At 36.6% G+C, this 24,141-nt stretch overlaps 1 protein-coding gene across 3 annotated transcripts in view; it reads right to left on the bottom strand.

Annotated features, from left to right (window-relative positions):
- ANKRD12 (ankyrin repeat domain 12) overlaps window positions 1-24,141 on the bottom strand; it is a 69,320-nt gene that overhangs the window by 19,850 nt on the left and 25,329 nt on the right. The window contains exons 3-7 of one of the 3 annotated variants that reach the window (XM_072852733.1): window positions 20,350-20,497; window positions 10,340-10,486; window positions 8,403-8,603; window positions 4,038-4,180; window positions 2,215-2,362 (exon numbers count right to left, since the gene is read on the bottom strand). In XM_072852733.1, the coding sequence (XP_072708834.1) occupies window positions 2,215-2,362; window positions 4,038-4,180; window positions 8,403-8,603; window positions 10,340-10,486; window positions 20,350-20,497 (787 nt within the window). The remainder of the gene's footprint in view (window positions 1-2,214; window positions 2,363-4,037; window positions 4,181-8,402; window positions 8,604-10,339; window positions 10,487-20,349; window positions 20,498-24,141) is intronic. The other 2 variants (XM_072852735.1, XM_072852736.1) reach the window with 2 other exon arrangements.

Genomic DNA, 24,141 nt, shown 5'->3' with positions numbered 1-24,141 from the left:
GAGGACGTTATGCTCCTCTTGGAAACCAGCCCATGAAACTGAGCAATACCCTGCACAGACGTACAACTGCTGAGGAATCAATTGCTAAATAGTAACAAGTTTCTATTATGCATGTGTAAAAATATTTTTCTTAAGATTAATGATTTGGCTAAGCTTAAGTAGATTCTGTGGAGCAATGCCTTAAAACAGAATGACTATACACTGTATTTCAGGCTATTTTTCAATGCAAAACACGTTAACACTACGTCAGAATATTTATTAGCTCTACATGCTCTACAATATGACTTTTTTTTGCTTGAAGTATAGTGAAACCTTGAATAGAAAACACTCCTAGGGGTTTGGGGTTGTTTTTTTTTTCTTGTTCATTTGTTTAGGATTTTTTGTTTTGTTTTGTTTGGGGTTTCTTTTGTGTGGGGTTTTTTATTATTATTGTCAGTGAAAAAGAAGCTGAATTTAACAATCACGTGACACGATGCTCTCCTTCATATCATTTTCACAGAATCACAGAATGGTTGAGGTTGGAAGGAACCTCTGGAGGTCATCTCATCCAACCCCCCTGCTCAAGCAGGGACACCCAGAGCCAGTTGCCCAGGACCGTGTCCCAGCAGCTTCTGAATATCTCCAAGGATGGAGACTCCACAACCTCCCTGGGCAACCTGTTGCCAGTGCTTGGTCACCCTCACAGCAAAAAAATTTCCTGATGTTCAGAGGGAATCTCCTGTGTTTCAGGTTGTGCCCATTGCTTCTGGTCCTGTCAGTGGGCAGCACTGAAAAGAGCCTGGCTCTGTCCTCTTTCCACCCTCCCTTCAGGTATTTGTACACATTGGTAAGATCTCACTGAGCCTTCTCTTCTCCAGGCTGAGCAATCCCAGCTCTCTCAGCCTTTCCTCATAGGAGAGATGCTCCAGTCCCTTCATCTTCCTGGCTCTCCATTGGACGCTCTCCAATATGTCCTTTCTGTCTTATAATGGGGAGCCCAGAACTGGACCCAGCACTGCAGATGTGGCCTCACCAGTGCTGAGCAGAGGGCAAGGATCACCTCCCTCCACCTGCTGGCAACACTCCTCCTACTGCAGCCCAGGATATCACTGGCCTTCTTTGCTGCAAGGGCACATTGCTGGCTCATCTTCAACCTGGTGTTCACCAGGACCCCAGGGCCTGTTCTGCAAAGCTGCTCTCCAGCTGGGCAGCCTCCAGCCTGTACTGGCTCATGGAGGTTGTTTCTCCCCAGGTGCAGGACTTCACACTTCCCCTTGTTGAACTACACGAAGTTCCTGTCAGCCCATTTCTCCAACGTGTTGAGGTCCCTCTGGACATCAGCACGACCCTCTGGCACATCAGCCACTCCTCCCATTTTTGTGTCATCAGTAAATTTCCTGACAGTATGCTCTACCCCAATCATTAATGAAGATGTTAAACAGGACTGGACCCAGTATTGACCCATGAGGTACACTGCTAGTTACTGGCCTCCAACTAAACTTTGTGCTACTCATCACCACCCTCCGGGCCTGGCCATTCAGCCAGTTTTCAATACACCTCATTTCTTTTACTCAAGAGAATCTGAATTCCTGAAGATTCTGTGAACGCAGAATGAAAAGTTCCTGCCTGGCACTCAAGCAAGTTACTCATGGTCAAGAATCTTTTGCTTCCAAGGAGACAATAGCTCTTTCTGTGCCCCAGGAGGTGATACCTGCTCCTTAATCTGCAGAAATACAGTAGTGGCCAAGAATTACTGCCTCCACCTAAGCAAGCTTCTATCTGGTCACCTTTAAAAACCAGCGATTCCCTCACTGGCAGGGACTTTTCTTTACTGAATAAAAGTAACTAAGTTATGCCCATGTCACACTAGCTCCCGATTCATCTACTAAGTATGTGAAATAAGTGACTTTGGGAATATTTTCCCCCAATAAGACCTCTCAGAAACCACTTTGTATTATAATAAATATGGTATTTTTCTCTATATCTTTCTCTGGTAAAACCACCATTCTGAGGCAGGGTTGATTTGGAGAGTGGGAAGGGCTTATTAAAGAGAGAGGGAGAGAAGGAAAAAAAAGTCAGAATAAACATTTCAGATAATTCAATTGAAAGATTTGAAAACTACCTCTAAAACTAGAAGTGGAAAACAACCTTAGCAATAGCAATTGCTACCTGCAATTCACCTAACTTCAGGTGAATTGATGCACTTGAAGTATGCAATTAAATGGCTACTTTTACCTGAGCAACTGTCCTCATCATCAGAGATGGGCACTTCCCTTTTCAATAGCATTTCCAACTCTTCAGTTTCAGCAACATCAACAGGTCTCTCCCCATGCTTATTGGCTTGAAATGGATTTCCACCATGTCGAAGCAACAGCTTCACAATCTGCAGCATTAAATAAATGAACTTTTAGGTTTTCTGCAACATGTTACTTGAACAGCATAAAAATCTTCCGTTGCACACGAAACGTGGATAATACGATATGCAATCCTAAACTCCTACCTATGAAACTGAGACTGTAAAGCAAGACTTCAGCAACTAGAATGCAAAGTCCAAGTATTCATAATCTGCTTGTTAAAAGAGGTAGTAGAGAAGACTAAAGAAAGTTGTTCTCTGTTACACAGACATAGCATCATCATAAAGAAAAGCAACAGTGGCCTTTTGTTCTTGCTGTTCTAGCATTTCCTCACACAATTCATGTGGTTCCTCACCTACCAAGCATTCTACTCCTCTGCACTCAATTCACCTCCTTGCTCCAAATTTTATAGCACTTCACTCTAAGGAACAGTAAAAGTTTTTCAAGTAGCAGTACTATTGGTTTCCACAGCATTCCAGAAAAGCCCTGACAAAGATCCAAGTATCTTATTGGAGGAACAAACTAGCCCCATCCCCAACTGAATACAATACAGCAAAATCATCAATTTCTTTAGCATCAAGGGCTAAAAAATTGTTAAAGTTACAATGATACCAAGGCCACTGCATTTTCAGCACAGTATCCAGTATCAGTTACTTTTTTTTGGTCCTACATGCTAAGAGTGGGGAAATTCAGCAGACAGTGATATGGTAACATGAAACTTCAGAATTCTTCTAATACATAATGTCAGTGAAATGGTCACAGATATGTATACTGAGACCAGAGAAGCAAGAGGTCTTGTTCTCCAAATCTCTACTACAAATTTATGCAAGTTCGATCTAAAGACCCACTTTTGTTTAGACACTCATAAGAAACAGTTACTAAACAGTTAATAAAAATTTCACAGTCAGATTATCATAATTCTCTTCTCTAACCTTTCCAGAATATCCTTTCAAACTGAACACCTTGTTTGGAAGGTATACTTGATTTAAGGATATTTTCTACTTTTTGCTTTATACAGCAGATCACACACATAGTAATGAAACAGAAGAGACATAAAAGGAGAGCGGAGTAATTTCTGCATCTAGTTTGCAGAAAACAAGAAAAAATTCAGAAATTACTGTGAAATACCTACAGTGCTCCATTTATCTTCTCTGCTAAGTCATTATTGGTAATTTAAAAAAAAAGTATATACACATCAATGGTCTATTTCAAAGTCCATGAACAAATATATAAAAATAAATGTAGGATATATAACTTTAAATATTTATATATATATATATATATATTAAAAAATACTTCATATATATAAAAAGCATATTTTACTTTCCTATATGCATAGAAATAAAAAATATTTCCCCAAACCCACAGTGTACTGTTCGGAGACATTTTTCTTTTGAGAATTCTATACAGTAGAAGTCTCTCTTAAAACAAAAAGTCATTAAAATGTTTATTTATTAAAAAAGTAAAAGTGAAACTTTAAATATTTAAAGAAAACAGATATTGGTAGAAAATACCTGGCAACAGAAGTAGAATGAAAAGCAAGACGAAACAAAGAAAACCAAAACAACTTTAAGATGCCCCCAAAACAGCAGAAGCAGAATTATAAAACCGTATGAGAGTAATCAGGACAGTTAAGATTTGTTCTAAAGACTGAGCATTTCAAACCACTTATTTATTCCCCTCCCACTCTCCCAGCAAACTCACATTTCTATGCCCACTACTAGCAGAATCATGAAGTGGTGTATCATCATCCAAGCCCTGTGTGTTCACATCAGCTCCTGCTGCTATAAGGACTTTAGCAACATCGTAGTAACCAACATTACAAGCTTCATGCAGTGGTGTCCAACCTACAGTGAAGAGTGGTAAATGTAAGTTTAAAAGGTCAAAGATTTGTTTTTTTCTCCTGTGCAATAGATCTCTATTGCCTTGAAATATTTCAAAATACCCTCACGCACAGTAGTTGTCAGGTAATGCCATCCATCGGATGAACACCACATGTTTTATCAACTTTAAACCTCATGCCAACAAATTCCAAATTTTACTGTGATTAAATTGAACACAGAAATCACTAGTCAAATAGTAAAAGAAAAAATCTGGCACAAAATCCCCAGGCTAAACATGTTAGAAATTCTTTGACTAGTGAGCATTTGAACATAGTGTTAGGTATATATAAATAACATTATTCTATACAGAAACAGTTTGAAAACCACACTATTGGAAAGAATAAGTATGGCGAATTATCATAACCACTGCTCCTTTAGAGTCACTGAACAGGTACCAGGAATCACTAATAATATTCAGCAGCTATTAGTCTAGATAGCAAGCTATTAATAAATATTGACAGAGAACTCACTCCTGATATTTCCTAGAATATTAGTCATTTTTAGCAATTTTGATTTCCAAATTGATAATCTGAAGTTCAGTGCTCATTTTTTGTAGCAGAGTCTCAAATGAAGATGACCATCAACCCATACATACCATATTCCTTACCTCAATTTCCTCTCCCCAACTTGATGCCTTCCACTTCATAGCTGCCCTGAACTTCCAGCCTGCTGTTGATGCCTTCTTAAAACCCAGTTCTGGGAAGGCATTCAACTTTTGTTTCCAACATAACCAGTGCAAGTCTGGAAGAGTTTATTCACTTGAACTCTGCATCTAATCACTACATCCATGAGGAGGAGGTACAAGAAGAAACCCCTGACTTATCCCTCAGTAAGGCAATTTCTCATCTTCATCTCTCACTCAACTTCTCACCTGCCACTCATTTAAATTAAAAATCTAAAAAAAAAAAAGCTTCTACCTTAGTCTGTGGCAAAACACTACTTCCTGATCTTCGTATACTAAATTTCCCCTCCAGTCATCACCTTGGTCACTCACTTCCAGCACTGCCTGGCTACCACCTCCTTCCTGCCATTTTCTTGTCATTTGCCTTTTTCCTCACTCACCCACAATGATGACACTCTTCTGCTCTCAGCCCTCTGATTCCCTCTTCTTCCCTCTTATTAATTCTCTCTGCAATTCATTCTTCTCCATGTTTCAATGCTTTGCCTTTCTATCCTACCACAATGTCCAGCCTGCCAACTCTAGTCCTGGCTTGCTCTCAACATCTGTTTCCTTTACTCTTGTTCTCACACAGCAGCATCATTCTGGCAGATATCCCATGAGCAGGGTTACTTCCTCCATTATTAATTCATTTTCTCCTCCTTTAGTTCTGCCAGATTCTTAACTAAAAAACTCTAATTCTCTAAACTTCACTGCATCCTAAATTCTTACGTTGCTCCACCCATGACTCACTGCTCAAATCCTCCCCCTCTTCTTGACTTTTTCCTCTGCACAGGATTTTGAAGCTCAGCCACCTCTGCTTCTCACTTTGGATTACCAATGGAAAAGTATCTCACTTGATCCCAAACACCTCCTCCAGAGTTCTGAATAAAGTCTCTAACAACTTGCTCCCAATCAATTCTCACAACCAACTCTCAATCATTCTCCTCATTCTTTCATTGGCCTTTAAAATTAGTTAAATATCTGTACCAGGTCAGGCTGGGATGAAGTTATAAAGTTAACTTCCTTCATAGCAGCCCATATAGTGCTGTGCATTGCATTTGGGGTTAAAATAGTGTTCACACACATGTTTTGGCTACGGCTGAACAGTGCTTGTACAGTGTCAAGGCTTTCTCTGCACAAGAGGTTGGGAAGGGACACAGCCAGGACAGCTGACCCAAACTGGCCAAAGGGATATTCCATACCATACAACATCACGGTCAGCAATAAAAGTTCAGGGAAAGGAGAAGGGAGGGGGGATGTTCATAGTTATGGCATTTGTCTTCCCAAGTAACTGTTACACCTGCCTCCCAGGAACTGGCTGGACATTTGCCTGCCAATGGGAAGCAGTGAATGAATTCCTCTTTTTCCTTTGCTTGCATGTGCAGCTTTTGCTTTTCTTATTAAACAGTCTAACTCAACCCATGAGGGCTTTTTTCCAATCTTATTTTCACCCCCTGTCCTATTGAGAAGGGGGAGTGAGAGAGCAGCTGGGTGGGTGTCTGGCAGCTGGCCAAGGTTAACCCACCACTACATCTCTTCTTGAAGTGTTTCTGTTCTCCCTGTGATTTCTATGGGTCTGTCTTCCCCTGAACTTCCCCCGCCTTTTCTGAAATTGCTCTTTCAACAAGTTCTTCTCATCTCCCCTCTCAACTTCTCTGAAGATCCCACTGGGTTCTGCTTCTGCTTCCTTTCTCTTCTTCCTCTACAAATGAGTCCTGGCAGCCTCATTTTCTAACACAAATTCAGCTACCCTCTGTACACCAAGAAATCACTGATCTGTTTCTTACCTAAAGTCAAGATTTTAGTCCATCTCATTAATATCTTCTCTTGATGTCAAGTTTGAGCTGACAACTAGTTATACCATATAGTTCTTAATTTCTCTCACTCGGGCCTGCTACCTCAGCTCATCTCACCACTCCCATTGGGAGTGTAATTCTCTTTATAACCATTCAGACCCATAAACTGAGCATTTTTCGCAGGCTTCACTGTAGGTCTAGTCAAAACTCTCATTCAGACCTTCATTATGTTTTTGCTTCTATTATGCAATGACTCTAAAAAGTCGAAACTACTAGTGCTGCCAGTTAATTATAGCAACAAGTATTCTCAATATGCTCTTTATTTCCTTGGGATGCCAGCAGCTCCCCACAAATTTTGTCACCTTTTCTTCAGCATTACCCTTTGCATTGGGAGCACAGTCTTTTTGAACATAACCAAAAGCAACACGGCTCTTTCTTATATTTATTTCCTCACTTTCCCATGATCCACTTCTACTGTGGATGCAAAAAAGTCAGTGTTTAATGGCTAATGTTGAGAGGTAGAGTACGAGGAGCGGTTTGTTATACTGTTTAGATAATGTGCACTTGATACTTGTATTATTTTTTAGAGTTGTCCTTGCATTTAAGAGAGCAATGTCTGAATCCTATCTTTTATAGGTATCTCTTAGACCCCAATCCCACAACCACCTCTGCACCAGCCCTTTATCCTCTGATTTAGCCTTCCTTTCTTTCACTCTGTTCCATCCCTCCTCATTACCCCAACCCCCTTCTATGCCCTAAATGTCTACCCAATACTCCAGCTCCTAAGTCTTATGCCCTTTTACACTGGTTGAGGAAAAACCAGCAGGTACTTTGGCTTATCTCAGTATGTAAATGCATTTAATTTGGTGCCTGGCCAATCAACAGCTGGCAACTACTGAACTCAAAACTACAGGTTCTGTCTTCTGTGGAAGCATTACTTTGGGGATCTCATATTAACTCTGCTGGAGATTTCTTACTCAAAACATGTAAAAACTTAACTACCATGACAGTATCAAAAGCAAAATAGGCAAAAGTTTGCCAGCAGGTTCCAAAAACATTATTTAGGAGGTCTTGCAAACAGACAGGCAGCACAGACATTTCCTTATAGAAAGGTTACTAAACAGATACTAAGAAAAGCAAAGAAAGATACCACATAAAGGATACTAAAAATATGGTACAAGTTACAACTTACCTTGAAGTTTAGCAATCAGTGCTGAAATCACAGCAAATGCTGACATACCCAAACTAGTATTAATCTAGCAGAACTAGATGACAAGTGCAAGCTATACCACACCCATCTGCTTTGGTGCATACTAGCTGTCACAGTAAGAAGACAATGTACGTTACAGTGCTACCACCTTCACTGTTACTAAACTTTGCATCTCCTCACACAGCTACAATCCCATTATCAGTTACTGACTTTACTGCCTAGTATAATTCTACAAAGTTCAGCAAGCGTGCACACGTATTTTTACATACGCCTAGTGTACAAAGGCCCTGGCCACAACTGAAACGTCCAGGCATTATTATACCATTCTAATAATATACTATGTACTACAGTGTCCCAGTACTACCACTGCCATCAGAAATAAAAACATGATTTGAAAATTTCCGATCAATTTTGTTATATTTTGCATTTGCATATAGCATGAACTGAAATTACACCTCTAACAACAACTTCAGCAGTAATATTTAATTCGTACAGTTAAGAGAACATGTATCAACTTACCTGCAAAATCTTTTACATTCACATTTGCACCTAAACTGATTAGCTCCTTAACCTGTTTAACATCCCCTCGAATTGCTGCCATATGTAGAGGAGTTTCCCCTCGCTCATTTCTCTTGTTAACTTTGTCTTTTTGTCTTGAAGAGGAGCTTGGAGTTTTCTTTTGTGTTGGTGTTGTTTGTAAGGGATGATTTAAGGTGGAATCTACAAAATAAGTTTTGAAATGGTCACGAAGTTATTTAACAGTTGTATTCAAAGACTACAATTATCAGTGAATAATCATATTTAAATAAAGGATGTATTTGACACTTCACGTTGTATCAATACAATGCCCATTTGCAATGTACAAAAGGGTGTTTTGCAAAGTCTCACTATTTTTAAAGTAGGTTTTGAGGACAGATGAAGTCTATCCAAAATAAAAGGTTCACATACTCTGGTACAAATTCTGCTGAAACAAGACAAAGCATCACCATGCAGATCAGTAACTACCCTGCTTCCCCTTCCTCCAGCACACTTCCGCTGTATTTTTATGTAGTGGGATGCCAGTTTAAGGAATTTCTGGTTGTGCACTGTACTCCCTGCACTTTCGCAGTTGTGCCACCACAAATGTTTTTGGGTGCACTGGACAGTAAACTACTATTACTAAAGTTTCTCAAAAATAAGGAAAGCCACAAAGCCAGAATTACACAGAAGGAGAAACTGCAGTAAGTCAGCCTGTATTGTATTTTTCTGGTAGTCTTTGGTTACAGGGAGTTAAAATATTATCTTCTGTAATTAAAGTTATTAATATATTTGATAGAATATATGCTTCTGACAAAAAAAGGTGCTTTATGAATATAAATATATACTGAAATAATAGAATTCTAGCTGAAATATTTCCCTTCAAACATTATTCTATTGAAGACTGCCTATTAATTAAAAGTGAAATCCCTAACTAAAGCAGTTTGGTTCTATTTCAATAACAGTTTAAATACAAGTATGCAATACTTCAGGCAATGTTTCTAGTGGTGTGATGGGGGAAAGGAAAAAAAAAAAAAGAGAGAGAGAGACTGGCAGTCCAAATTCTTCTGCAACCTTTATAATTTGCGACTGGGAGCTAGAGAATATCAGTCCGACAGTTTCTATCTTCATGATTCCTTGAGTTTAATCTCTCAGGCAACTGAGAACATATCCATGGGCCTGGACTCAAAGATTTTCATATATAGGGTAGACTTCCCCAGCATGAGAGACTAAAGAATATCCTTTTTTTCCCCATAAAGTATTCCAAAATCTGAGGACCTTTTTAAAGATACCTCCTCCTGCCATGAAATTGTCTTGCCTTTCTCTACATAGATTTTATTTTAAACATAGCAGGATAGTAAAAGATTAGGTAACTGGCACCAAATTCTTAAGGAAATGCAGCCATTCACTTTTCAATGCCAAATTTGTAAAAACATTAAACGGGTAGACATATACATACATAAAGATTTTTTAAAATACAACTGGATCAAGGAAAGTTTGAAGTTCTGAATTAAAAACAAGGTGTCTCCCCTCTCCCATTAAATCCTAAGAAGATGATCCAGTTTTCTTCTAAATTAAAATCCTGCTCCAAATGGAGGCAGTAAGACTGTAGTTAAACTTCATAAAAAACAGATACTATTTAAGGTTTTAATTAATGCATGCGGAACACTGTTTGAGAGGCAAAAATAATCAAAGGAAGAAAAGAGAATTTCAGGTGTTACAGCTGTCATAATGCAAAGCTTTGCACATAAATATAGAAGGTCAAGAATTTTTCATCAAATTACTCGTCAATGCACAATAGAGTTTTACCAGGGTTATGCATAATTAAAAAAAATTTAATAAAAAACAAGGATTGTTGAAAACCAGCAGGGTTCAGAATATTCTGATTGGGACAGAATTAAACAGGCAGGAGGAAGAAAACTGTTAACTTGTAAGATCACCTGGACTGTTGTCTCTTGCTGTCATCTGCATGAGAAGTGCCATCTGTTTGCGCTCTGACAGAGGATAACCAAAAAGAATGCTAACTGGTGTTGATTTCTTATTTCCAGAATCCTTCTTCATTTTCTTTTTCTCCGGACCTTCCTTCTCTGGAAATATTAACATTTAAAAACTCAAACTGCTGTTCTATCAGAATATTTTTCTAGAAATAAAAACATCTTTTTAAGGTATATGAACTGGTGATTGGTGGCAGGTGATGAAAAACAGAAATTGCATCTCTAATTTGCTGCATTTGCATTAGTTTTGGTTACCTGTTCTAATCATATCAGGATAATAAGCTACTGAGTTAAAGCATTTAAAGATGTAAGGAGGGTTACTAAAAATTCTAAAAGAAGAAAAACCTGTTTCACAGCAGGAAGACTGTATATGTCACACCTTTAATTTTCAGAGAATCAAGTCAAGCGCTTAAAAAATTCTGTAAAATCAGCTAGTCAACTTTCAGCCTTGAATACAGATCCAAGACTGTGCTCTATTCTACTTCTTTCAAGACACCATGTTAAAAATTAGGAAAAGACTTTTTAATACTGGTATTTGTTAGATAATTGGATAAAAGATTGTTTCTCTCAAAATAATTCCGTTACTTTGCTTTAGAGCAATTTCTTCTCCAAGATTCATATCCTTCAAAAACATACAGCTATTTTATATACATAACTTCTTTCCTTTTATGAATATTTACGGTAGTTGTTTAATATTTCATGTCCAAGTTTTAAACCAGAAGGTAAAATTACACGTCTGAATAAACAAATAATTTCTAAAGCTATTCAATACCTACAAACTCTCACAGATCTTCAGATTGGTTAAATATGCTCTGAAATCAGAGAACTTTTTAATACTTAACAAATTTCAAAACTAGATTTTATTTGTGTAATCTGGAAACTTTGGTCTGTCTTCCATCCTTTTCAAAAGTTCTTCCTTCATTTTTCTGTATAAAGGTCTCCTAAACCAAACATAGGCATTTAAATTAAAATATGATAGAAAACAACTGATTTGTGATTGACTTCAACTAAATCACTTTTAACTGGAACAGTATTTAACAATCTTAACACCAAACAAGTACAAACTCTCAATGCATCAAACTTCTTTTGGTACAATTATTTTCTACAGATCTCCCTGGTCATTATTGTTTAATTGTATTTTCTAGAGACAAATTAGTTTGCATTTATATGTAATGAAGATCATTCATTTTCTGTAATTATCTTTCTTAACAAGTTCTTATCAAATTCAACATTTTATATTTTGTAAGCAGCTTATATTACTTACATGTTAGATCTATAATGTCTACCTTTTTCTTCAGAGCCCCTAAGATTACTACTTGAATATAAATGCACTGGATGTAAAAGATATGACTAGGGTTCCTTAAGCCATATTTAGTGACTTGGAATTAAAATTTTTGAAAGAGTTAAAAAAAATTTCTAACCGCCAGTGTCAAGAAGGAATGGTCTGAAGAGTACTCTAACAGATTCAACCAAAATGACATCTCCAAACTCTGAGCAAGTAATTCCCTTAGTGCTCTCCTTAAAAGCCCAGGTTCAGTATCAGTTTTTCCAGAGAACCTGCTCACTCTATCACACCCTCTTCTCCTTTTGGAAGCTTCCCTACCGACCACCTTCCCAAAAGACCTTTAAGCAGCCAGACAGGACTCTGAACCCTACAGTCATGAGTAAACCCAACTCACCCTCCAGGCTGGACTACTGACCACAAAGACTGGGACAGAATTCAGTAAGGATGACTATTGCCCGCTTTCTCCTCTGTGGCTGGCTGATGTGCTAACTCCCACAAAGAAAGCAAGCACATGAAACAAAGCTGAGATCTAAAAATTGCAATGGGGAATATGTAATAAATGAAAGGGGGGCAGGAGAAAAAGATGTTGGACTGGTTTGGCCATACTAGTATGCTAGAATTTGTCTGGGAATTGGTTGAGGCTTGGTTAGGGATCATTACTATTAGTTAAATATGCCTGGTTGCCACACTGATCTTTTTAGCTCTCTGTGTAATAAGTTATTTCATCTTATTCTTACTGTGGCTGATTACCATCTGATGAGGCACTGTTCATCCAGTTTTAGTTAATCTTAGTATTTTGGGCCATACTAAAAAAAAATGTGGAAATGCAATTAAGCTACAGTCAAGGTTGGGGGAGGATTTTATTTTTATTACTGTCCCTATGATTATACTGGTCTCCCAGTTTCCTTTCCTAAATCTCAACCTTAAACACCTGTATAAAAATTTAATTAAAACAAAAACCAAACCAAAACCGTCATCTGCAAAAGCATAAAGTCTTAAAACAGAAGACTCCACTGAGGCAAACTTTGCTAACCTACTGCAGAGAGCCAAAAATTCATAAAAATTACAGTTTAGAAGCTTAAGTCCATTTGAGGTTCCTAACCATGTACCATTCTCTGTTTCATTAAGCCCCAAACTGACCCTTTTTTCATCTTTTGATTTTCTCCACTTCTGCCTTCGGCCCTCTCTGTGGCCCTCCTTATGTCATTCATTTCCTCTCAACTCATTTTCTGCCTTCCTAGCCTTCTCTAAATCTCATCTTCTAGGCTTGATTACATACACAGGCCCTAGTAATGCAATGCTCTTGAGGCAGAGGAAGGCACATAAACAGTGCACATCTTGAATTCCGTAGTGACCAAATAAGAAATACATGATTTTACAGACTAAACAATGATGAGCAAGACTATTTTAAGAATGGAAAGCTACAGACCTAGGTACGTAGTAAAAAAACCCCTACAAATTTATCCATCATGTTTAAAAAGGACCCAAGATCCCTTTTACGGAAGTAATTAATGAGATTTTTCTAAACTGCATGCATCTCATACTCCTGAATATCTAAAAATTAATTCACTATCCAAATCAACACTACCCTATTGGTGGAACGTCTGCATAGGAAAATTTAAAGAAAACCTACAATGGAATTGTACTTTCAACTTTTCACTGCAAATATGCTGTTCTCTCTCCAAGGATAATGTACAGCATACCCTTCACTGACTAATTTAGTACTTCCATCAAAACACCACATTTCAGTTTGACTGGCATGATCTGCTGTTTCTTAACTTATACTATTTACTGCTCATGATTCTTTTCTTGAAAAACACATTCATTTTCATTCTGAATTATTCCTTACAATTTTATAGCTATGCTCAGCTTGAGAAAATAATATACCAAAATAAGTGAAATAAATCTTTTGATGATCTAGCTTTTACTTTTTCTACTATACAGTGTACTTTGCCAGCTATTTTTATCTGTTGGGTTTTGGGGGTTTTTTTGTTGTTGTTGGTTTTGTTTAATAATTTTGTTAGAAAAGCTCATTAAGTAAATGAGTGCAAATTACTCCTGTCTCATGTTTAGTGTTGTCAAACAACAGAAAGATCCTCCCCTACATATTCCAATACATTTCAGTGGTGGGGCAAGTTATTCTTCTATTACTTTTTATTAACACAGTGTTTGCAAAGCATTTCTAGAGCTTACCAATTAAAAGCACCAAATAAGAATGCAACTGCTCTCACCAAGTTATACTGTAATTATGCCCTTACCACTCAAAAAAAAAAAGACAATTTTATTAAAATTTATGTGAGACTTCATATGTGTTTTCAGTAAATCTAAACAGTTCAATACACAAAATTACAACAAACCTAAAAAAAAAGTCTCAGGGCTACAGCAGGTGCACCTGATAATCCATTTACTGGAGTATGTCCTGTAAGAGGCTATTGCTTTTCCCCCCCAAGATCTCATGTGTATGCACTGGTTCTGAATGTATAAGACAAAACAACATAAGACAAAAGGGGTAGCAGGAAGCAGGGCATATAAAAGAGAAGTTTTTATACACACACACACAAAAATTAGATAGTAAAAAACTACCTTTTTAAAAAAAAATCCAAGGGAAACAGCAATGCAACTGTGGATAAAGAAGCTACACAAATCCACAGAAAAATTCTTATAAATTATTGGGAACCGCATTATGCTTATTGCAGAAAATATTATAAGATTTGTTTTCACTGCTCCAAAAATATCCTCATGCAGTACATTATACTTTATTTAGCAGGAGAAGACCAATTTAACGTTCAGGAACTTTGACTTTTTAGCTATTCTTTATCTTCTGGTAACAGAAAACTTTTCACAGCTGTGTACTTAATGTTTATACAATTTGAACAGTAATAACTTCCCTAATAGAAGAATAGTATCAGTTTAAGAAATTAAGTTTAGGTAAAAGTTCATGTATAAAATCGACTGTTAAAGCCAATTAGGTGGGGTTTGTTTTTTTTTTTTTTGGGGGGGGGTGGTTTTGGTGTTTGGTTTTTTTTTTTTAGATTTTGAGCATTTTGTTTTCAAAGTCTATGGAATACGAATATCTTCTTTTACATTCACTTTCTGGTCACTTTTTGGTGTTCTTCAGCAGTTAGAAACAGAACATCAGGGAATTTCTTACTTGTTATTAAAAAAATAAAAATCAAAACTCTTCAAGTAGCTTCATGTTCAATTATCTTTATTAAATAACCTTCATAACATGCAGCCAAAGCTATCTGAACAACATTCCTTTTAAGATTTTCCTTTTGCAATGTAAGCTTTTCACCTAACACTTTAAAAAAAGTGATTTAGAAATAGCTAAGTTATGTAAAACAGTGATTTAGGTGCATTTGAGCACCTATTTGTAGAAGAGCTTCATGCAATTCACTCACAGTACTTAAACATACTGGCATGAGAAACATCAGAATCACCGGCAATTATTTTAGGAGAACTTACACATGACAGATTATGTCCCAAGGCAACCAATAATTGTTGTGGTTTTATTTATTTATTTTTTTAAATTTGGATAAATTACAAATTCTCAGTCAAGTAATTTCTAAATGTTTTAGGAAAGTAAATTATTAAATAATGTAACGTGGATTTCTCAAAACAAATCATGCCAAACTAACAGAATATTCCATTTGGTAAAATAACCACCTTAGTGGATAAAGGAAACAAAGCAAAAAGACCAAATTCAAACTTCAGGGCTCATGACAATCTGGTTTAATGCAAAACTATCATATTGCAAATTGTAAGGAATAACAGGATGAAGAAATAGGACCATGAGAAGCTAAAATATTAACTGCTTCAAAGAAATGCTTCTAAGGAAGTTATAAGGTTGAGTGATATACAACAGAAGACTAATATGCTTATTACCAACAACTGTAGAAGACAGGTCAAGACGATCAATTCTGCAGATGACAAAGTTAAGAGAGACAGAGTTACTGAAATCTGTGATTGTGGTAATCTGACTGAAGTTATTTTAAAGAGAAACACATCGTGATTGACTGCTGCTTCCTATCCTCAGTGAAAGAGAAAGATTAGAATGTGATGAACAGACTTCACAGTATACTGTACACTGTAGAGATATCAAGGTACTATTGTGATACCTAATTAATCAAGTTTATGGCATATTTATTTAACCAGAACAACACACACATACACACACAGACAAAACCACCTCCACTTTCCTGCCTCTAGCCCAAACAACAGTTAAAGAAACTTGTAATAGTTGAACAATAAGTCCAAATCCAGCAAGCAGTAACACAGTGTGTAAACGGTCCCTTTAACAGCCCCACTAACCTCTGTAACTATGGGAAGCACAAGTATAGAAATTGTGTTACTATGATGTACACATGGAACATAAAGAGGTCAGTTGTTTTGCTTTGCTGGATGTCAATTAAATGCTAAAAGAAATATGACTGTGCCATGTTTGGACTACTTTAAAGACAGAAATTGAAGGGGTCAGAAAACAAAACCAAGATGCTACTATAAACAGAAAATCTAGAGAACATAATTTCCAAGGAAAGATCAACAAATTAGCACATTCAGTGTAATTGTAACTCTTGTTGTTCTTCCTGAATAATCAACTGTGTAACAAGACTACAAAAAAAAAGGCTATGTTTATCTTCACAATGACAAGATTTTTCCAATCTGCAGTTATGTTTAATTATTATGAAAAATTCAAATTTCTCTCTTCAGACTAATAAGGTAGAGAAAGCCAACAAACTTGTCCTTTCTAAAAGCAGCACTTGCCTATTGTTCTTATTCTGATAACCACATCAGAGGTTATTTAAAAATAACCAGATTAATTTAAATAAATCAACAAAATTTAAATAATGCTATTTAAGTAGTCTAAATAAGTGATGGGTTTTCAACCAAATTATGTTTTTGGATTGGGACACTTCAAATCAGAGCACTTATTAAAAAAAGGTATGAAAAATGCTTCTCCTTCCACCACCAATTCTACCAGTCTTAATCAAAGCTTGTCTGTAGAATCCTTCATAAGATTAACTTAAATACGGGTTAAAGCTATACTGCAAAATTTGCAGCATAAGTAAATTTGACTGCAGTATGTATATATTGTATTAGCTTTTTGTGGTTGCTCTGATCAAAGAATGGGAATGTGATAACAGAGCCCTCAGTAGGCTAGCCATCCAAACCAGGACACTATAACAGACACAACCCTGCACAACAAAAGAAACTGAGAACAGGACACTGTTGCTTAAAGACAGGCCTGCAGTGCAATTTCAGGTGCTGTCGTTATCCCACTGGTCTCTTCAGAAGGCCACAGGTCTCCTGTGACTCACGTTATCTCTCAGCCCTGTGCAGACTTCTCAGCTACTGCAGGCATCTCAACCGGCATTGCATGACTACATTTAAGCAACTGGACTCGGTCCTAACCGGTATGAAATTATTAAGAAAGTAACCCAAAGGCTAAATCTGAAAATACTTAATACTAATTAAATAGTTGGGTTATCAAGCATTGGAACAGGTTGCCCAGGGAAGTGGTTGAGTCACAGTCCCTGGAGGTATTTAAAAAGACGTGTAGGTGTGGCACTTAGGGACATGGTTTAGTGGTGGACTTGGCGGTGTTAGGATAATGGTTGGACTCAACGATCTTAAGGCTCTTTTCCAATCTAAATGATTCTATTCTATTCTAATTTATTGCAGCAGTTTCTTAGGCAAAAACACTGATTTAAATCTAAATTTAGGTAAACAGGAGGACTAGAATTGTTCTAGACTCTTATGGAACACTACAAATGCTGTTTGATTTCAGTCTTGCCAAAACTGACTGGGCGTAAAATTTACTTTATGTACAGTTTTGTAGGAATCAAATTTCAAAAATTATTTCCAAATTAACATTCAGTTTGGCTGTCTGTGTTCGTTATCACTTATAGTTTCTAGACAATACCTGAAGCAAAAAAAAACCACCACGAAAAGGAGCAAGAGGTGGAGTTGCAGGGGGCAATTTTTACAAAAATAAAGCAAAAGAGACAAAATCTTAGTTCATGGATGAATACTCTGGAGATAGAACCAAGACAGCTCTAATGATGTAAAGCTCTAACAACTAGGTATTCCCATTCTTTGACTGATCTACCTGCCTAAACAGGATGAAACCAAATTATCATGAGGTTTCTACAATCAGCCTGCAACCCTAGCATGTATCTTGGAGATAAGCAATTTATTAAATTAAACCATTAATTAAATTAAATTTTTAATCCTAGACCTACTTCTTATGGCATTTCTTGATTTTTGTTCACCCAGACACATTTTTAGAAGACCCTAAATCTTTAAAAGCATTTGAAAAATCAAACTCAATGGTCTTATATTCTGTTACAGAGAAACTATTTAGCAAAGCAGTAACATTTTTGCTATTCTGAACTCCGGAAAAAAAAACCAAACATATTGGAAGACTATTAAAAATAAAACTATAGGAAAAGGATAAAATACATCCTGGAACTGTAACGGACAGCAGGAAGAATAGAGTAGTACCACATATTTTTTCAGAATCTTTCTAATTATGAATCGTATACACAACCTTTGACCATTTCCCTAGAATACCACTCCAGATTTTCACAAAGTATCAGAAGAAAACTGGGATTGTTTATTTATTTATTTTAAACACTAGCACTACTAGCTGATAAGAAGCTTTTCATCACCTCTTCTTTTCCCTCTGTCTCTGGTTACACTCTCATCTCCAAAAACTTACTTTCTTCCTTCTCAAATAACACTTGCCATTCTCTGTACATAGTTAGCATGGAGACACTTCTGTCAGAGGTAACAGTTTAGTCCAGTGATGGCAAACCTTTTCAATGTCTAATGCCAAGTTTGTGTCAGAAGCAGCACTGCATTTCATGATCACTGATGTCAGTCCTAATCCATGTCAGTGCCAAACTTGGCACCAAAGTGGTTAATTCCCACTGGTCTAATCTAATTGGTTAGGTACAGAATCAGCATTATAAGAACTGTTTTTTCATCCTAGTAATGTTCCTGCCTGTAAAGTTTGTGGAAAGCTTATATACAAAGTTCCTTATCTGTGAAATGGGGTAGTTGCTCTTACCTACTTACCTCAGCAGTAATGAAATGGACAACAAGCTATGTTTGCTACACAGTAGTTAAAAGCTATTTGCCTTCTATTGTTATATTAAGTATTTCTTGCCCCTACTTGAACTTTTTATTTCATCTCCCTGCTACAACTTGTAACAAAAAGATTTTGTAGTGTGCGCATTGTCTTTTTGTGCATGTCTAAGTGCCTAGAGTAATCCATCTTGTTTGTGGCCACTGTGACAATAGACGCTATAGCAAGAGAAACACAAAAAAATTACATTACCTTACAAGATGCTGCGACAATGAATTATTTAAAGTTGATGGGGGTGGGGAGAGATGACAAAAGATTTCCAACACAGAAAACATTAGACAAGTGTTAAACATTACTTCTAAATATATTTATTTCCATTATGAAAAACAGTTAGGGTCTAATACCAAGCAATAAATTTAATAAAGCAGATGCTGGGAGCATACTTCTAATTTATACATGGTCTTTTCAGAATCAAGTGGTATCATGAATAGTGTAAGACTCTATAATTCTATGAAACCATTGAAAACAGAGATCTAAAGCCAAGAGTATTGTTTTGTAATGTGACTGTTTCAAATTTGGATTTCATACTATATTCCCTTTACAATAACAAAAATATGTCTGTAATATCCAGGAGCCAAATCTTCTGCATTAAATCAATCCTGGACAAAAATTAAACATGTACTGAGGTATATACTTATATCTTGCATTTAAACCTAAGCATATTAAGGGAATTACCCATTTATGAAAATATTCAAATATACAATGAGCACTGTATAAGAAACTGTAGTACTGAGCCTCTGACAAATTTGGGGAACGTGCCTTCTGGTGGCCCTCCAGAGGGCATGGATATTGTCTTGCTACCAACAGAACTATTACTGAACTATGATATAGATAACTAATTACCTAAACTCAGAGATAACTGTACTCTTGGAATACATCCAGGCCCCTCCATCTTGATTTGAAAAGAGCCATGTGAAGAATAGTATTTTGAAGTCTTGAAATCAGTTCTAATAGAATATGCTTAAGTTAGGAAGAACTACCAGCTTGTGCAGAAAAAGTATCCTGAATAGATCACAGGAGCTTAGACTGAAAGAAAAGTTCACTCTCCGTGGTGAGTTTAGGTAGTTCCATATCCTTAGCAACCTTCTCTCTTATATGGAGGACAGTACATCTACCAATCTTTCCCACTCTCCCTCCCCAAAAAAGACTACGAAAGGCTGACAGCTGTGTCTCAGATTGAGGCATTTACATGTCTTTTAATCAGTTTGTGTGTTTAAGCAAATGGACCTCTAGAGATGACAATGAAAAGACATTTATTACTAAAATAGAAGCAAAAGAATGAAGTTAGGAAACAACTGGAAAACGTAGATAACTATGCTGGCATGCTAGCTCTTGCTAATAATAGGATGAAAGCCTATCAGACTGAGATGCAACAATCAGAAGCAAGCAAGCAACTTTTATACTTAGTATCCTTTTTTATAGGGAAAAAAATAATCAATATAAAAAACATAATATACAATTAATTAAATTAGGACGTATTTTACCAACAAATAATTAGTTAAGGAAATAAAAAGGTTCTACCTGTGTCTGAATTGCGATCTTCATTTCTGGATGGACTAATAGTAAAAGGAAGTTTACGTTTCATGGAAGACTTTTCTTTCATCTCCTTCCCCACATCACTCCTATCCACTTTTGGAGTTTTGCTGTAGGATGCAATCTTGTCCTTGCTCTAATATAAATAAAAAGTATACTAAGTAATTTTTGCATAAAGCAGAATAGTCTTACAACGTATACAGACTGAAAAGACTGCTATGTGAGAATGTATGTGCATGTATGTATGTATGTGTATTATGTAGTTTATTCAAAAACTTTTAAAGTAACCTTACTAAAAATAATCAATGGCATTTCTTCCTTTTTAAAATGAGTATCTTCTGTGTTATTTCTACTTCCAGATACATCACTGTAGAACTGCTGTTCACTAGTAGAGCCTTGATTAATAAGCAAAGGAACACCACAAACTGGACAAGAATTTGCTAAGTCTGAATGACCATCCCAATTTCCTTCCCTGACCATAACATAACAATCACATTAAAAGCCCCCACTGCAATTCAGACTGTGACTAGTAACACAGTAACAACAAAAAACCCTCTAACAACCATCCCCTGCCTCCACCCCCACCCCGTAATCCATTCATACAGAACTCCCTTTCTATTTCAACAAGAATAATAGTGTAGTGTTTCATTTTCTAATGCAAAATTTACTAAGAACTCAGAAAATCTATGAAGAAACTTTTTAAACTGGTATCAAATTTAGAAAAAATAGGTACAAGCTATTTGGAATTTTTAGTTGCATAAATCTGGGATTTTTCGCTTGTAAAATGTATTTCAAGATAAACAGAGAAAAACCCAGATAAGCACAATATTAACTTATGTTTGATTACTTTGATAATACAGGAGGTTACAGTATGTAAAAGATAGCAGGCTACTGAGAAGACTGCTTGAGAGAACCCTCTACAAACCCGAATATTTTGGCCTACCAATCAACATGCAATGTAAAGACCTAACGTCTTCTGTTCATTACATGTTGCAGAAATACATTATCCATCTACGTCAGCTATCACAACTCCACAGCTTTATATCATTCTTAACAGATGATCGGATGAAACCACTAACAGATTCATTTTCTAAAGGTAGAAGAGGCATATACACTTACTTGCCAATCAGAAAAACAAAAGGCTGCTCCTTGGTACTTTTGAAGCAAGAAGTTAAAGGATTTATTCTTACTAGAGGAAAACTAGAAAATAACTCCAAGTAAAGGTACTATTCTCAAGAGCACCCTTCCTTTATTTAAAAACAAACACAGGTAACAAGAGCAGTTTGATTATATCATCTGACACTCTGAATTTAAACTGTTTCCAAAGGGGTAGGTAGAAGTGATTACAAAAAGAACCTGCAAACAAACTCTACAGACAACAAATATCTGTCCCAGGGAAATCACAAAGAAGGGATCAGCCTATGTCAGCAGAATTCCTGAAGTAAAAGGCTGATGCCCCCAGAGAAGAGAAAACCTGTCTTCGCTCTGTGTTTGGAAACCTGGGGGGAAAACAAACAAACAAACAAAAAACCCAAACCCCCAAACAAACCAAAACACAGAATAAAACCCCCACACCAAAACCAAAACCAGCCCTCCTGCAAAACCCCAAAGGAAACAACAAACACCCCCCCCAGCCTTTTTCTTACATGCTAGAACAAGAAAATTTAGAAATCTAAAACCCCTTAAGATTCCCCTAAGCCCCTGGGAGATAAAGTCTCTGTGCTATTACTTTTGAAAGAAGCTAATCAATCTAACACAAGTGATCATTTGCAAATGCATCTATAAGTTGACAAGAGCAGATCCGAACATTAAGCCCATTCTAATCTCTTCCACTACATGTAAGAGTTTCCCCACTTCAGCCCAATCTCACCAAGAGCTCTCTCATCCCTCGTTCCAAACAATCAAGTTATTTCTCATATGTACATATATAAATTTCCCACAATATGATAAAGTAGTATTAAAATTGTATTGCTTTCTCTAGAATATTATCTTATCTATACTACGCAATAGAAAGGATCAATTAAAAATAATTTAAAATTCCTAAGCAGGAAACATTGGTTTCAACTTGTTCTGTAGAAAAAAAAGGACAAACTTTTTGGGGTTGGTAATCCTTAAAAAGAATCATTCTTAAAAAGAATCACTTTTTTAGTGCTAATCAGTAAAATACATTGGTAGGTGCTCACAAAGAGACACAAGCTGCTTAAATAGTTTGATAGCTTTACATTTATTCTTATTCTTAAATCGTATATATGCATTATGTTAAATGTTATGACTGATACACTACTTTTTTGATAATCACTGAATATTAATTTTGTGATGATCTAATTAGGAGGAGAGACAGTTCAAAATGCATACTTTCAGATAAATAAAGATGCATTGAAAATGAAAGAACAGGCTATACACATAAAACACAGAACTGAAAAATGAGAATATTTTGTTCCTTAGCTATTGTGGAAATAAACATTTAGCCACCACCAGTGGTGGACTTTCCAACCCAAAAGATGCAATGAACAGGGTGTTTGAGAAGTCTGTATAAAGTCAATGCTATTTAGTATTCTCAGTGACAATGCTGAAATAGAGATGCAAGTAGATATGCAGACACCATCACAACCAGGAGAGAGGGAGAAGCAAAGAGCACTGGCAAAGGGAAAATGAAATGACTAGCGAATTTGAAAAACAGTCTAAATACAAAAGAAAACGGGAAAAGCCAGGATAAAACCAAGGTTCTACAAATTGATAAAAATAGTTAACTGTACAATCACAAGACCCCACATGAAAAGCCACAAAACTCTTAACAGCCTCCTGAATTCAACTTCAAGTAAAGGAAGGCAAGAGGAGGTAGCAAACCCTGCAGGTTATAACAGGCATTTCAACTTAAAGAGTGAGCATTCACTGTTCCAACTACTCCTGGTCACTGCAACAGCATGGACATCTCTTTTTCAGGGTCCAAAGCAAGGTTCAAAATTCAGCATGAATAGGTCTACGTATTAGTTTAATGTGATCTATGGAATCAACGCAGAACAAAGTTGTTGTCTTTTATAAAGCAACCTGTAACTTAGAATAGCTGTGGACTTTCTAAAGAGGTTCATTAATTTAAAGTGAAAACAGCTAATCAAATAAAACACCAAAGACATGATAATGTTCAGATACATAAACTATTGCTGCAAAGAGAAAGGCATTACATAGTCTCCATGTCCACTACAGTTAGAAAACATTTAATGGCTTTAGATTGCAACAGGAGACAAGCAAAGGTTATTTATCCTTCTACTAAGTATCTAACTCTATGCCAGTCAGCATAATTAAGTATCAGAATAGACTGCCCAAGGAGACTGGAATTCCCATCAGTCAAGGCTTTAAAGAAAAGGTCAGGCAAACATCTGTCAAGAACCGAGTACAGCTTATTCTACTCTGGGGCAAATGGATGAACTGGATCTGCATGTCTCAACATTTAATGCATGCCTCACTGGAGGATGTAGGAACAAGGAAGAATTTTCTCTGTCAACAAAACCATACTAGTGAGCTATGATGAGGAACACATTTTTAATCTGTTCAACAGAAACCGTCTCAGAAGGCTAACAAACAGCAGCCTGGACAATCTCTTGATATCCCATTCCAGCTCTATTGTCTGGTACCACTACAATCAATGACAATACACAAAAGGAGACAAGAGTGCCATATAATCTAGCAGATGTACTAAGCCCCGGGAGAATAAGTGCTCTTTTTCTGCCTATCAGAGATAATTACATACTGAAGCGTGTTCTGCATGGTATTAAAATGGCA

The sequence above is a fragment of the Ciconia boyciana genome, chromosome 2 (genome assembly GCF_034638445.1).
Source record: "Ciconia boyciana chromosome 2, ASM3463844v1, whole genome shotgun sequence".
Lineage (NCBI taxonomy): Eukaryota > Metazoa > Chordata > Aves > Ciconiiformes > Ciconiidae > Ciconia > Ciconia boyciana.
Note: the sequence above shows the minus strand (reverse complement) of the source record. Positions and strands in the feature narration are given on the sequence as shown.